General features: G+C 40.5%; 2 protein-coding genes across 2 annotated transcripts; one reads left to right on the top strand and one right to left on the bottom strand.

Annotated features, from left to right (window-relative positions):
- Positions 1-1,191: 1,191 nt before the first annotated feature.
- On the bottom strand, positions 1,192-8,774 carry mfsd8 (major facilitator superfamily domain containing 8). Its single transcript, XM_080543023.1, has 12 exons — positions 8,557-8,774; positions 7,075-7,160; positions 6,918-6,961; positions 6,266-6,506; positions 5,909-6,022; positions 5,235-5,379; positions 4,731-4,789; positions 3,925-4,033; positions 3,528-3,662; positions 3,270-3,373; positions 2,745-2,962; positions 1,192-2,264 (listed from the first exon to the last, which is right to left on the bottom strand). The coding sequence occupies exons 1-12, from the start codon at positions 8,619-8,621 to the stop codon at positions 2,058-2,060; spliced, it is 1,527 nt and encodes a 508-aa protein (XP_080399149.1). The 5' UTR covers positions 8,622-8,774; the 3' UTR covers positions 1,192-2,057.
- A 959-nt stretch (positions 8,775-9,733) lies between these two features.
- Positions 9,734-11,096, top strand: LOC308168997 (butyrophilin subfamily 1 member A1-like; the record flags this gene model as incomplete). Its single annotated transcript, XM_080543635.1, has 3 exons — positions 9,734-9,788; positions 10,220-10,585; positions 10,765-11,096. 3 exons carry the CDS (start codon positions 9,734-9,736, stop codon positions 11,094-11,096), a joined length of 753 nt encoding a protein of 250 aa, XP_080399761.1.
- Positions 11,097-15,631: the final 4,535 nt, after the last annotated feature.

Genomic DNA, 15,631 nt, shown 5'->3' with positions numbered 1-15,631 from the left:
GTCTGATGGATCGGAGCTACCAGAACTACCAGAGACTGATAGCAGCGTGCCCCCCTCTGTGGTGAAGGAGAGAAGAGATCTACTTAATGTATGTATAATGTTCATATAGCTATGTATGTATAATGTTCAATATAGCCTAATATGTTTAGTTGGTGTCCATCATGCATGCAGAATGTCGTTGTCTCAACATAATGTTCATAACAGCACATTATTGATAATGCTGGAGCAGATCACAGCCTATAGTCTACTGTTGATCAATAAGTAATGGACATAAATACATTCTCAATTCATGCCATCTCAGGAAGTTTACAGCAATGGAGTTGTTTTTTTCCTTAATATTGATTTTGATCTACTTCTTTCCAGGCTAAACTCAAGTCCCACAAACGGGACAGACTTAAAAGAAGACTTCCAGCTGAGACACGGTTGCTGCATGCAGTCGAGGAAGACCTCCAGCTGAACAGGAGAATGATGGACATGATGGAGGCATCAGAGAGGCAGTCTTCTGAAAACTTCACCAGATTAACTACTAGTCTTGTATCACTTTCAAGCTCAATTGCAGAGGGATTTGCACTGCTGAGAGAAGCGATGCATCCACCACCACAACCATACCAAACCAGGGGTCCTTATGGACACAGCTATGATGCACATACCCAGGGCACAGTTCATCCCACCACACCCCAGCGCACATTTACTCACAACCCACCACAGGGCACAGTTCATCCCACCACACCCCAGCGCACATTTACTCACAACCCACCACAGGGCACAGCGCACTTAGTAATCATCTTCTCAAAAGGTAACAAAGAATAATCCAAAAGGGTTCTCAAACTTTTGCACAGGGCCCTTTTCCTTTTTTATAATTTAAAAACTCTGAAAAATGAAAATAAAAAGAAACGTTGCTTTAAGATTCGCAGAAAGGTGCATGTTTAACTTTGTAGCGTTTAGTGTTCAGGTTTGCTTTCAATCACTTGGAGAAATTGTAAAACCTTTGCACCCCACTGTATAGCTACATATATATTATCTATGGTCTGGCAGACGAGAGAAGAGTTTCTTATTGTTGTTATGACGTGTTCGTTGCGCAGAAATTGACTGGGTGACATTTCTTTTTTTCGCCGTTCTGTCGGGCGTTTGACTGACTAGTATTTCAATCAAGTGCAAATAAAAACAAGACTTGAATTTGTAAATGTGGCTGCATTTATTCATAGCATCACCCAAAACATGATTGCATACTGTTAGTAATTCATTACCAATGCTAAGTTGGGATATTCAGAAGTATAACCTGACGACATAACACATTTCAATATTTTCTAACATGATCACAAAATATACGGCCTTTCACTTATTTCAGTGCACGTTAAAAGGAAACGCTTCATTGCAAACAACCAGAGATTCAGCACCATTCAGAGCACATGAACGACATTGAAAGATTCTGCAATAGTTGAAAAATATGGATCTGGTTGCTATTGTGCAGTTATTGTATCAGTCCATGTTACAGAGCAAGGACACTGGTTTGAGAACAATATTTTTTTCATCATTAATGTTGAAGATGCATCAAGAAAATAATACATTGCACAGACAAACATTATCTTAAATTAGTCAGTTTCCACTATTGATAACATGAGCTTATTTGTTTATATTAAACACAGTGCTGTTTGTGAAGAAAGTTATTATTCAATTCAGGAAAATAAATATTACAAATGTAAAAATTAAAATCACTCTTACCATGTGATTCCAGTGGTCCCCAAACAAGTCTTAGATACAGTCAAAAAGTGAAAGCACACATTTGAAACGGCACTTCCCATGGGATTTACAGCAGAAGCTTTAACGGTAGAGTACTGTCGTAGCCTTTCAACTAGAGAAGCGGTCCTGACACATACATTTTTCCTGGGTTCAAAAAACCTTGTTTCTTTAGCAAATAGCTATAATCAAACCTGAGTGACAAACTATAAGGAATTGCAAAGCTGTCACCACATCCAGACAGTAACAAGTACATCATTAGTGAATGCTTAGGTCCCAAAAATAATGGGGTGGGGGGAAGAGGGGGGATGCTCCAGTAGTTACTCCAGGATCCTCCCATGACGCACAGAAAAAGCGATGAGTCTGTGGTAGAGGGCTCCCAGGAGCAGCATGGCCGCTAGCACCATGCCACAGATGATACTGAAGGTCCATCGGGGGCCCAGGATGGTGTAGACCTGGGAGACAAACACAGGCCCCAGGGTCCGCGCCCCGCTGCCGGAGGCTGTCAGGAAGCCCATGTACACACCCTGGGAACAGAGACGCAGAGTGAGACAGATGCCTCGCCCACATTACTTCTATTCCATTTGCTTCCAATATGCTTCCATTTTATAACCAATTCCATTCAACCATTCGACCACCAACCATTCAAGTCAGAGAGTTGAAAATCTTATTTCCAAAACAGTCAGAGAGCAGAGTTAAAAAAAGAGGACCATTTCATACAAGCAATGGACCTATCGCTAATTGTTTGTTTGTCAGTTTTCAAAGGGGGCGTGGCTTAGCGATAGGTCCATAAGAGAACAACCTCTCTCACTGCAATGAATATATGGCCTGAGAGAGCTCCTTTCATGTCGACGGACCCACTGTCATTCTCAACACCGCCGCTTCAGTGCATGAATTGGCTGGAATGCTAGGAATGCTAATATATAAGATTGTCTTCAATCTCTCAATGTCCCTTAATAGGTTCCGTATGAGAGTGTTAGCATTAGCTATGGGTACGTGCCCCTTACCTGTGGCTTGGGCCCTATGATTTTGGAGTAAAGTGTGTAGGACATGACATTGCAGACAGGATATCCCATCCCGATGAGGACGTCAGAGCTGATGTACTGTGCCAGGTGAATGGCAGGGGTGTACTGGCACCAGGTCTGTTCAGCTGGGCAACCCGTCGGCTCGAAGGGGACTGGGGTGGGGTCAAAGGTCTCTTGGATGACAGAGTTGTTCTTTATGTCTGTATTTTCCGGGGATTTAACAAATACACATGCTGATAATGCACCCCAGCCACGGACAAGTTTGTAGTTTGCTCCTGTTGTCTATGCTACATTGCGACAGTGAATTCCACATTAACAATAAAAAATCAACTTCAGATTGTGAGCGCGTATGACCATGTTGCCATGTTACTGGGGTTCCTATTCAATCAAAACGGGTAAAGACGTTTTGAAAAGCAAGTCAAAAACAGAATTCCTCTAGTAATGCAAACATTTACATTCATCATTTCAGAACCAAAACACCCTCAACCTAAACCTAGGAGTCCATACCTGCCCACTGGATTTGTGGGTAATGGTTCCCCCAAGGGAGCAGCACAAAGAAGCCACAGAATATTAAGGCCAAGCCTCCTAGGAGCACAGGACGATCACCAAACCTGGAAGACAACAGGCCCTTCAATTGTCAGTCCTGTAAGGAAACTCTAACGTATCTCCACATTCACAACATTGTGGAAAAAATGGGCCTAGCTTTTTTAAAGCAAGTCATTTCAAACCCATTAGTTATGATAGTGTGAAGATCAAACCACTTACCTTTGAGAGAGAATCTTTACAACTAGAAACACCAGTACGGACTCAAAGCCAATGCAGGAGAGGATGAGGCCATTGTAAAGGACGGCATCCTTCCTCTTCCAGGAAAACATATCCATGGACAGAGGAGTGGCGATGCTGCAAACAGGTTAAAGACTCTAGAATATTACAAACATTCTAGAATATTACAAACATTCTAGAATATTACAAACAGTGTAAAGAAAAGGGATGAAACTATCCAGTTAAACAAATGACTTTACATTCTTCAATTGTTCTCAATTAGCTAAACTATACCTTGCGCAAAAGAAAAAGCAACTCAGTGATATTCGTCTGAGGCAGAACAAATATCATTCATGATTTACATGTGAAAAGTAGCAAAGAGTATAAATCAAATACATACGTCTCAAAGACTGCAAAAATGAACATGATGATGAAGAACAGGCTATTGGATGTCAAAACAGCTATTTGATCAATATCCCCCTCTGTCTCCTGGCTGAATTCCTCCGTTTCTAAAAAACAAAGCAGAAAATACAATATAGACAGCCTGTTTCGAAGCACTGTACAAGTTTCCAATACCAACAATAGTTTAAATAAACAAACTACTATTAGTTTCATATTATCTATTTAAGAGATGAGACTTTAAACAGAAGATATATTTCCACAAATCTAACACGATAAATTGATGATCTTTAGACTGTCTCTATGCAAATGTTTATATAAGAATTGTATATATACATTATACACTACCACCACTACTTTTTGTGATTTTAATTACATTTATCAAAAACTCATATAACAACAATGTAAAAACAGTAAAAACAAACACAAAAAACAAACAAAGTACTTTGGGCTAATAATAATAAACAATAAAATACATTGCTGCCATTAATTCTTGAAGAATATAACTTCCTCATGACCGTAGTTCAACTCTCCTAGGCCATCAGAACCCAAAATATAAGCTTGTTTTACTCCACTGTTTGCCAACAATGCAATTGTAAACAAACACTATATAGTTTCAAAACATGGTTAAAACAACATGTTGATCTCATGAATGGTCAGTGTTTGCATCCGTAGCTCTGTCTATGAGAGTATGAATGGTCAGTGTTTGCATCCGTAGCTCTGTCTATGAGAGTATGTACCATCCGTAGCTCTGTCTATGAGAGTATGTACCTTCTGACACATAGCTCTGTCTATGAGAGTATGTACCTTCTGACACATAATTGATGGCCTGGATGTGTCTCCCGTTGTCGTCAACACGGTGTTCCCTGTTGAACCAAAAATGAGAGTGAGAACATCTAACACAAGCCTATGTGACAACTAGTCATATAAAAAAAAGATACATACTGTACTGTCTCAATAGACCTATAAGCCACCCCCCAAAATAGAAATTGTCCAATCATATCACAGCAAAAGTTACTACAGGCAGAAAACTGGGACAAACAACTCGCTAATATCTGATGGTGAAAAACTTCTAGACTAAATATTCTTGTCATCTTTAAAAAACATGTCTATTACTCACTTGTAAATCAGAAATTTGCCATTGTAAGTCATTGAATGTCATTCAGTCACAGTCGGTCAGTCAGTCACTGTCAGTGAAGAATTTGAGCGAGTGTTGTTTGTTTGTCCGAGTTTTCAAAGGGGGCGTGGCTTAGCGATAGGTCTATTTATTTAATCAAGATTATCAATGGAAATTCATTAGTAACGCCTCACCTTAACACCAATATGACAAGCAGGATGTTGATGACGCCAAAGAATGCCGCTAGCAGAGCCGGGGCAGTGTACATGTTCAGCTGTAGGTCGATGATCCTGACAGCAACGCCCTTTTCACCAATGAATGACAAGCCTGCCTGAAGAGCTTACATTCAAAAGCATACAGATGCACTCAAATTAAACGGGCTACCCTTGAGGAGAACAATGTGACACTATTGTGTGACTAATTTACACTGTTGAATGTTCTGGTATGGCCAATACAGTACCTCTACTAACAATGTACCAACTTGGCTAATGCTAAACATAGGCTCAGCGGTGCAAACTGGTGATGGCCCAAAAAGGTGACACATTTTTGTGACACTAAGAAAATGATCGATGCGGAGAAATTTTTTGACAGGGGGGGGGGGGATAGGGCTAGCAGCAGCTCTGACCGTAACACCTGCAAATACTTCAAAAACAGTTTACTGTGACTCTACGCTGTCTGGAATTCTACCTAGCTGCCTGAAGCTAAAAGTCATTTCAACAGCAGTGGAGTTTAGCAGACAGGAAGATTAGTTAGCTTGCGCATCATGTGACTTGGATGAGACTTAGCAGTTTGCACCCCTGTAGGCTAGTGCTCCAGAATAGCCACATGGCCAGATTGGATGAGATAAAGTATGGAAAAATATCCGTACCTGGACCCAGAATAAACCCCAGAGCCTGACAAGCACTCATGTTAGCCATAGCGCTAGTCCTCTCCTTCAGCGAGGTGGCTCCAGCAACATAGGATCTCACAACAGCGACATTCCCTATCAGAGCAGACAGAACCAACAACAATGAACACACACAGACACATACATCCAAAGAGTAAAACCACACATTCATGTAAATAGCAACACTCAAAAACGTATGCTGCTGTTGGCCAATGCCTCCAATCAATGATGAACTCTGCACACACAAAAGTCTGCTTTACTCTATACCACAGGAACAGGTCAATATGTTTAGCTTTCAACCACTACTACTGTAGCGTTTCTGATTAAAAACAGACATACCTGCACCAAAACCTACGAAAGCTCGAGCCATGAGCATGTGAAACTTGTTCTCTGTGGGGGGCAGGAAGACGTAGGAGTAGTAGATGTTGGCGCCCACGTTGATGAAGATGGAACAGACCAGCGGCTCTCTGCGGGGCCTGTAGTTGGACCACACTCCAAAGAGTGGTGATGCCAACATCTGACCCAAGCTGTAGGCTGCTACCACCCAGCCCAAGAAACTGGCACTGGCACTGCTGTCAATCTAGATAACAGAGAGAACACAGGCAAAACAGGCCATGTTTGAATGACTTGGTGCTGGTCTCCCAGACACAGATTAAAGGCTCCCTCCAGTGATTTACATTATGGTACAGTATGTGTATGGGTGTGTGTGTGTAGATTTGTATGTGTGTGTGTGTGTGATTATAATCTGACTGGCTGTTAAATACAGCCTTCTGGTTGGCTGTAATATCGAGCCCTCTGATTGGCTGTTAAATACAATACAATACTTGCTCAAGCAAGCCAACTAATAAACACTTGAAACAAAACTTACATGTTGAAAACCCTGCAACACATGATATAAATTGAGAAAATTCACACTGCTGTCATGGACTACTTCAGCACAGGTTCATCAACGCAGTGAGGTCAGACATAAACAGGGAGTGCCATCTCTTACCTTTTGCAGATAGGGCCATAATGATGTGATGACAATTGTGAAACCTAAAGGAAGACATCAACTAGTTTTAATATAATTCTCGATCGGAAATTTGGGCAAGCTATATGTATGTCAGGGAAACTGAACGTATGGCTATGTTGAAGGCACATATACATACCAACACTGCTGAGAAACATTGTGAAGTACATGACTCGAATAGACCGCCATCTGCTCTTGTATTCTTCATCATCTCGGGATTCATTACTAGAAAAAGATAAAGGGGAGGGGGGGTGACAGATGTATTACTGTACAGTATATAATATTGTTCAAATGATTGTCTCAACATAGGCAGGCATCGGCATAAAACGTGGACATTCTGAGCTACTAGGAATTTGACTGACTGACTTCCAATTTATTAGCCTATTAGTTTTAGCTTAATTATTTCAAAACAACATAATGTGGCAATCATGTCCAGTCCACCCCAGGGACAGGCCTACTAGGATAGGCCTACTAGGACAGGCCTACTAGGACCACTACTAGCTTCTCCCATTTACATTGTCTATACTCCACACATTAGTCAAGCTAACTGTTTATGTTCTCATGGGGCATGAGCTACACAGAGACAGATACAGTCTGTCAGGCAGACGTATCCATTCCGGAGACCAGGGATGGGAGTGGCACAGCCTGAGACCTCAGGCTAGAATGTGTTGCCATAGCAAAGCAGTCCAGTTGGGGTCACAGGAAATTATTGATGTCAGGGTTAGGGTTTAGGGTTTGGAGTCACAAGGCAAACATATTTGCTAACCCTTGCCCTAGCCATTCCACCCAGAAAGGCTTCTGGCAAAGCATATGGGATGGCTGTGATTCACCATTCCGGGCATAATCTCTCACCCAGGACAGAGATGTCACCAAGACATCTGACTACTTACATATCAACTAAAAATAAATAATAATGAGTTCATGTGTTCCAACTCCCATTTCAGCCATACTTTATTATGCACTTTTTTGTTTATGGGGTGTGTGACAATATCTCCACATGAAACACTATGGTAGTAACATATCTGCATACAACCATCCATTTCATATGGGAGAAGTGAGAAATGTGGACAAAAAAAACAAAAAAAACATGCTTGTGTTTAGTTCTGTATCAGTGTATCTCAGGTGACCTGAGGGAGCCTAAAGGCACACAGGGTCATTTCAAGTCCAAACAAGCCTTCTATGAATACCCATAGACATTAGCTAATGTTGTTTTTAGAGAGACCACGATGTCGTGAGCTTAGAATGATAAGGTTCTATCTCCGTTTAGAATGATAAGGTTCTATCTCCGTTTAGGGCAGTTCAGAGATATTGAGCGTCAAAGTTTTTACATTCCATTATGTTTTGTGAGATGGAACCTTTGTATTTTATGAATTACTAACAAAAAAAATTCAACATTTTAAAAAAATAACACCACACAGGCATTAATAAACACCTAATGGATCAGATTATGTAAAAAACTAAATTTTGACAAAAATGGAGATAGAACCTTATAATTCTAACGTCACGATGTGACAATGTGTAGGTACAGTACTGACTGGCTATAGTTACCCAGACCTGCACAACCTCTGGTTATACCCCAGTGATGTTACCCCAGTGATGTTACCCCAGTGATGTGACCTACCTGCTGGTATCGCCTTTAAGCAGTGGAGTATTCTCCTCTGAATCCTCAGAGTAAAGTTGAGACATTGCAGATATATTACAGTATAGCCAATGACAGTGTTTTACATTAGATGTCCCAAGCGAATGGCCATTCAGCTACATCTCCATGCCTGGCTAAGTGGGTCGGGTGGGTTTGTAACCAGATAAAGACTGTCATCGATACGCTACAAATCAAGAGTTCTCACGTGAAACTTCATTGTCAACACTTCCTACTTCTCTTCTTTTTTCTTTTTTTTTCTTCTCTCGTGTGTCTCTTCATTACACGCATTGCGCCCCCCAGAGTACAGGAAGAATATTGCGCACAGTTTAAAATCACTATTATCTTTATTATATCAAGAACTATATGTCTATATATCAATATTTAAATATGTGTAGGCTAGTCTAAATATTTTTTTAAAAATCCTCTTTTTGAAACGTTCATTTTCTCGTTTTAGAAATAATAATAAAAATACAATTTAAAATATATATATATATATAAAACGAATGTACAACTCCAGTGTTTGGTATCAAAAAACTATTCTTGATATCAAAAACTCATGGTTTGAATGATACAACAGCTTCCTGCTTCACCTGTTTATAAGTTACGTATTCATTCGTAAAAGTCGTAAAAGTCAAAGGTTGTGGAAGGGTTGGAACACATACATATACTGTAGGTCTAGGAAGAGATCACCAACGACCTTGATTGAGAGCAACGGAGAAACAATTCATGGGGATATACATTATATACAGACCATCTGATGCTCTCAATAACTGTATCTGATCCTCTTCTAACAATAGTTGTTTGTCTTGTTGAGATTGTCTTTATTCCCTGGCCTGATCATGACACCGCTTAGGCCCAATGGTAAGTGTCGTTGCCTATGGGATAAGAGACCGATTAGACTTCATTTGAATATTATGCTTAAATGAACTTCTAGATTAATTTGTCGTTTTCGACGTTTTGTCATTTTCTCTAATTTCACTATTTTATCCAATTGTTGAATTGTTCTCCCGCCTTTGTATTCAGATAGAAAGTGAAAGTTATTATCCAGCATGGGACATAATATGTATATGTAAATGTTATTTGAATGCTTGTACAGGTTCTACTGAGTGGGTAGGCTATCGTTGTCTTCTAAAGATCATTTTCCAACCACTTTCTAGGTATGTGGTTATGCGTATTGGCTGCTTTCTGCGCGCCACTGTCCGTCTTCGCTACAGGTGAGTCAGGGGATTTTGCTAGAATTTAGCTGTGAATTGTTTTATACATGTATGCATTGGACAATGTAATAATATTATCAGTGTTTCTATTACACTACTTTTAAGCTGAGTGGATATGTTTTTAAGCCTTCAAAAAGTATTGAAACCTATCATTTCACGCACTACGGAAAATGTGTCTCACTCACACAAGACTAATATTCATACTATTGAGGGCTGCTAAAATAGGCTATGCAATTTCTGCAATGCAATGCATTGTAATGCAATGCTTCGTTTATACACAATTATGGATAGGCTACCCAATGTCTTAAAATTAAGTTATTTTTCTAAAACAAACAGCAGAGGAGCAGAACATATGCCGACATAATAATACAAAACAAATAAGTGAAATCCGGAGACTATAAAATACCCCCCTGTCTCTCTCTCTGTGCCAGAAACGGTCACTGTTGCGGTCTCAGAGGCTCCAGTCTCTGCAAGGTTGGGGCGTGTGGCCATCCTACACTGCTGGCTCACTCCACCTAGGGCCGCAGAAGGCCTGGAGGTGCGATGGTACCGGCCCAATCATTTCGACAACCCAGTCCTGCTTTATAGGGAGAAAGTTATCCAGGAATCCTCCGTGCAGGAGGAATATGTGGGTCGTACATCCCTGGGGCTCAGAGAGGCTAAGTCAGAGGGGCTGAAGGCCGGTGATGTGACCCTGGACCTGGTGAATGTCACACTGGAAGACGCAGGGGAGTATGTGTGCTATGTTAGCAGTGACCAGAACTATGATAGCGCCAGTGTCTATCTCAATGTGACCGGTGAGTTAATCTACACAAAATATAACAACGAAAGGTCTATTGTGTCATTATGATGCTGCTATTATGCGTCTTAAACACAACTGCGTTCATTCAGTAACAAATCTCCCACTCTCGTCTCACCCCCTCAACCTCTCTAACCTTTCCCTCCCCGTCACTCTCTCTCCTTCTCTCCCTGCCAGTGATGGGGACCCCTCCCCTCCTCTCGGCGGTGCGTACAGACGCAGGCTCTGTGAATGTGAGCTGTGTGTCCAGCGGATGGCAGCCCAGGCCCAGGGTGCAGTGGTCAGATGGAAGGCAGACTCTGTCCCCTCAGAGCCTGAAATACAGCAGGGGGACCCAGGGTCTGGTGTCTGTCCAGAGCTGGGTCCTCTCCTCTCCCTCCAGCTCATGGGTCTCCTGTTCCATCAGTCTGTCTGGAGGGGAGGAGAGGGAGGAGAGGGAGGGCAGAGTGGACTTGCTGAGCCTGGCAGCCCTACCAGGTATAGTGGCTGGTTCTGTGAGCGGCAAGTGAATAATATTGTGTGTGTGTGTGTGTGTGTGTGTGTGTGTGTGTGTACATTTGCTTCCCATGAATGCATGGTCTTAACACAATTTTTCTTATATAGGGGAACCAGCCACACATTGGAAAGCAGGCTTTGCTGTTGTCTTGCTGCTCCTGTTGGCCCTAATCATCCTCATCGGTGTGAAACACTTCAGAAAAAGACAGAAAACAAGCAAGTTTCAATTTATTTTCTTTTTAAGTCCTTTGCACATGATTGTCACAACAGATCAAATCAACACAAGTATCAAAAACTAATAAGCAAAGTATTTACAGAGCAGAAAATAATAATTATAGGGACAACAAAGACAATCAAACATAAAAAACAGATAACGTGATAATACACTACTAGATTGAGTAAAAGTTGTGTAACAAAAGTTTATCAAAGCTCATTTGAGTATGTTTTTGCTTTTCAGGGTGCGAATCAACAGCAATGATAAGCAAGGGTAAGGAATCACGTTTTATGTTTACTACAATAACAACTTATCACTTCCCAGACAATCATACTTACTCAGAAATAAAAGGCTTTATGCACCGTTAAGACTCAATTTACTTATTAACTGTTTTCATATGACCATAGATTAGGCATAGGCAAACCCCTGACCACAACATATTGCCTTCATAGATTGTTAATCTATCAACATTCTATATAAATTTCTAGTACCACCCTCATGTGCCCTAACTGATGGAGCTGATAGTTTCTATACATTGTTTGTTTACATTCTTGTTTTGTAAACAATAGTATTTCGGTTATGATTAGGAAAGAAAGCTAGTGAGGCATTATTAGATATATTCTTCAACCATCAATGGGTACACTGCATATCAATGATTAAAATACATTTACATTTACATTTTAGTCATTTAGCAAGTAAGTGAATCGACTATACATCAGTCATCGTAAGTAAAACAAATAAGTCCCAGTGCTAGAGAAAGGAAGAGTTTTTCATTTTCATTTTTTATTGACGATTTGACCAGATAACCATTGTGCCAAATGCTTTCTTACAAATACTAAATCGAGCATTATGGTGCTGCTTCTCTTTTTCTGCAGTTATAGAGGATATGAGGAAACATCAAGGTAAGCTATTTGAAGTAGTTATATCTGAGAAAATCAGATGCACATTACAATGGTAATAGCTCTCAGATCATGGTCATTTATTATTTCGGAATTCTGTGTTTGCCCTCAACAGTGTGTATCAGACTGGATGGCGACACAGCTCATCCTTCTCTAAAAGTCTCATCAGATTGTAAAGTTGTGAGAGACGGTTTAAACAACGATTTAGAAGCCCAGAATCGTGCTAATAAGCATCGGTTCACCTACCACCCGTGCATACTCGGAAGACCTGGCTTTACCTCTGTAAATGGATGTGCATACTGGGAGGTACAATTAGGGGATGAAAAACTGGGGCTTAAAGAGTCATGGTGGGTTGGATTGGTAAGTGCTTCATCTGACAGGCACAAAACAAACCCCTCCCATTCTGATGGTTACTGGTTCTTGTTCTCAGAAAAAGGTGACAGGTTACAGCTTAACACTGGCATTTCATTTCCTTTCACACTCAAACCTCAAACACTGGGAGTGTATTTGGACTATGACAAAGGACAGGTCTCTTTTTACAATGTAAAAGAAGGCCAACTTATTGTGACCATCCATGCTCACTTCACAGAGGAGGTGTTCCCACTTTTTAACCCTGGTAAAGGAGACAAAGCCCCTATGAAGATGTTAGATCCCAGCACCTGTGAGTCTTCCTCTGAGAGCGAGCCCCTTAAGACACATGATGCTCATAACTGCTAATTTCCCCCGATTAGCCTATAACAAGCCACTTCTGACCATTGAGATGTGACCCCTTAAGACGTGGGGCTCCCTGTTCCAGGATGGAACTAATGTACTCATGCTATACCATCTGGTTGGACACTTTTCGATTGTCACACTAAAAAAATTATGACCATTCTTGCTTTCTGATTGTTATAATGTAGGTTACTGCTGCTCAGTGACGTTGTTAGGCCTGGGCATCCGGGGCTCTAGATAGGAAGGTCCCTATCAGGTTTTGTTGATAACCAACACAGCAGTTAAAGTAGAGGGGAAATCAAAATGGATACACACCAGTCACTGTAAACTTGTCGATCATACTGGGGCGGACCAAGCCTTGGAGCTACAGAACCATGAGCTATGGGGACCTACTCCGGGTGAAGACGGTGTTCATTCATTCATTTGATGCCACATTAGATCCATGCTGGTCTACCTCAGAGAGGAAACTATTGGGCAATAATAACAACACATTAAAAAAGAACCTAGTTCTGCTGTTCCTTTTTTAATCTGTCTGTCAAGTAGAGTTGTCCAAATCAGGGTGACCTGCACCACTCACTCCTGGAACATCGACGTTACCATGTCACCCATCAAGTGTGCTTCAGAGACGACTTGATAGATCAGTGGACTGAAAAACAAATTTGATGGAAAGCTGCCATATTTACACCTATCATATACAGTATACTGTCATATTTACACCTACACAGTATAACAACAGTGTAGACTAAGAGAGTCATCAACACTGAAATGACACATGCTTGGTAAGAGTTTGGTATGCCTGTAGCGGAATCATTTGTCTGATAGACATTTTAGTCATTGTTATTTTTGTGACTATCAGTCAGATTGACTGGGCAGATTAACACATTGACGACCCCAGCCTGGTAGACAATGAAAACCGTTTTCCTGTGCTCAAGATTCGACATTTGCTCAACAACAGAAACATTTGAATAGTTTCAAAGGTTTGACCACCTCCTTTTGTTTTCCCTAACCTGTCGATGATGACAGCTTAGAAACCCATGGCAATGTTGATTCACCAGGGTGATAGCTTGGCCTTTGTTCACTCCTGTCCCCTCCCGCTCCACCTTGGTGATACCATGGGGAAGGGAGGGCTTAAGTCACCCGCATCACCTTCATCCCTCTTCCTCATCTTCACTGTAAACGTGACCTCCGCTCACTGTGATGGGTTTGAACCTTACCTAAGGGCGTGACTGACACCTATGTGTAAACATTCATGCTTCCTCTCTGTCTAGACTTTTCTGAGAACCTTTCACTGTCAAGACTTGTCTGACATGCTTGTAAACTGTTCTCCTTTTGCAAAACGACAATTACATTCTTTCACTTGTTTGTTTGTTTTGGTTTTGTTCTTTATTGATCCCATTATTTTGTTCTGTCATTTTAATATTTTTCTTTGATTTATTTTACATTAACTGTAATCACGTTCTATGACCAAGGGAGACGCTCCATAAGGCCCTCTGGGTTCCTTGCACCTACTCTCTATGATGTATTATGGTTATTGTGCGTATGAATCTTTTTTTTTACTGTGTGCTAAATAAAAAAAAGTCATTAAAAAAGCATTTGAAGAAAACAGGCTACCTTCGTCTATTTTGAATTTAGACAATTAGAATAATTCCCTTACATGCCTTAAGGTTTTGAGAACCCTGGTATTTGTAAGAAGTATCATTGATTTATTCTGTCTATAAATGTTTTTAATACTTTTTGTTTTGATGTCTTTATTGTTCATTACGATAATTCTTGATTATCATCCCCTAGCTTGGGCATGTGTTGAAAGACACTTTGGATGCAATGCTTTTTGTAATTTATTTAAATATATTTGTGATTTTGTGTGTTGTTAATGTTTAAGTGTTTGCTATACATAACTTAATAGAAATTAAACAAGTCAGATTGAAATGTCTTACTCTGACTGATTGTTGAAGAAATGTTTTTCCTTATTCTAAATTAGTTTTAGATTTATTTTTGTACCATTGCATACATTTTAAAATGTAGCTTTTTATTCATGCTTGTATGCTTATTCAGGTAAAATGATAATTATCAAAATTATGTGTTTGAAATTGTATGTACTTTGTTACGTAATATTTCCTAATTTCATGAAAGATGTAAAAATGGTGACAGTGGCTGGTGAAAGAGGGAGCAAGTCACCAATCAAAATGATCGGACTTTTATTTTGAAAACGGAAATACATTTCAACATTGTTGAAAATCACATCACACACTCACTAGTCAAACCAAAATACTGCCATGCATTGGATTCGGTGAGTAATCCCCAATGCTACCTAGTTAACTATAACACTACTTTACATTGTTAGCAGGCTCACAAAACAAGCTGTGTTAGTTGACTAGCCAGTGTGTCATTGATTTTCAACAACGCTTAGCTTGAGCTTTTATTTTGAAGTCGCGAAAACGGAAGTCAATGTCGGAATGAGCCTCTTGTCGTTCAGAGACACGCCGACATGTTTGCTGTATGAATAAAGGTCTTCACTCAATGCTCGTCTCGTTCACAGAACAGCATGGGTTGTTTGCACTGTTTATCGCGTCATCAAAAAAACGTCTTAGTGCTTTTTTTTGCTATTTTCGTCCGAATACATTTGGTGGCAGGACTTTAGGTGGATCCTTAGTTGTTTCAGTGCTACAATACCCATGTTTTGTGTGTGTGTGTGTGTGTGTGTGTGTGTGTGTGTGTGTGTGTGTGT

Source organism: Nansenia antarctica (assembly GCF_963989245.1).
Source record: "Nansenia antarctica genome assembly, chromosome: 12".
Taxonomy (NCBI): Eukaryota; Metazoa; Chordata; class Actinopteri; order Argentiniformes; family Microstomatidae; genus Nansenia; species Nansenia antarctica.
This window is presented reverse-complemented; position numbering and strand designations above follow the sequence as displayed.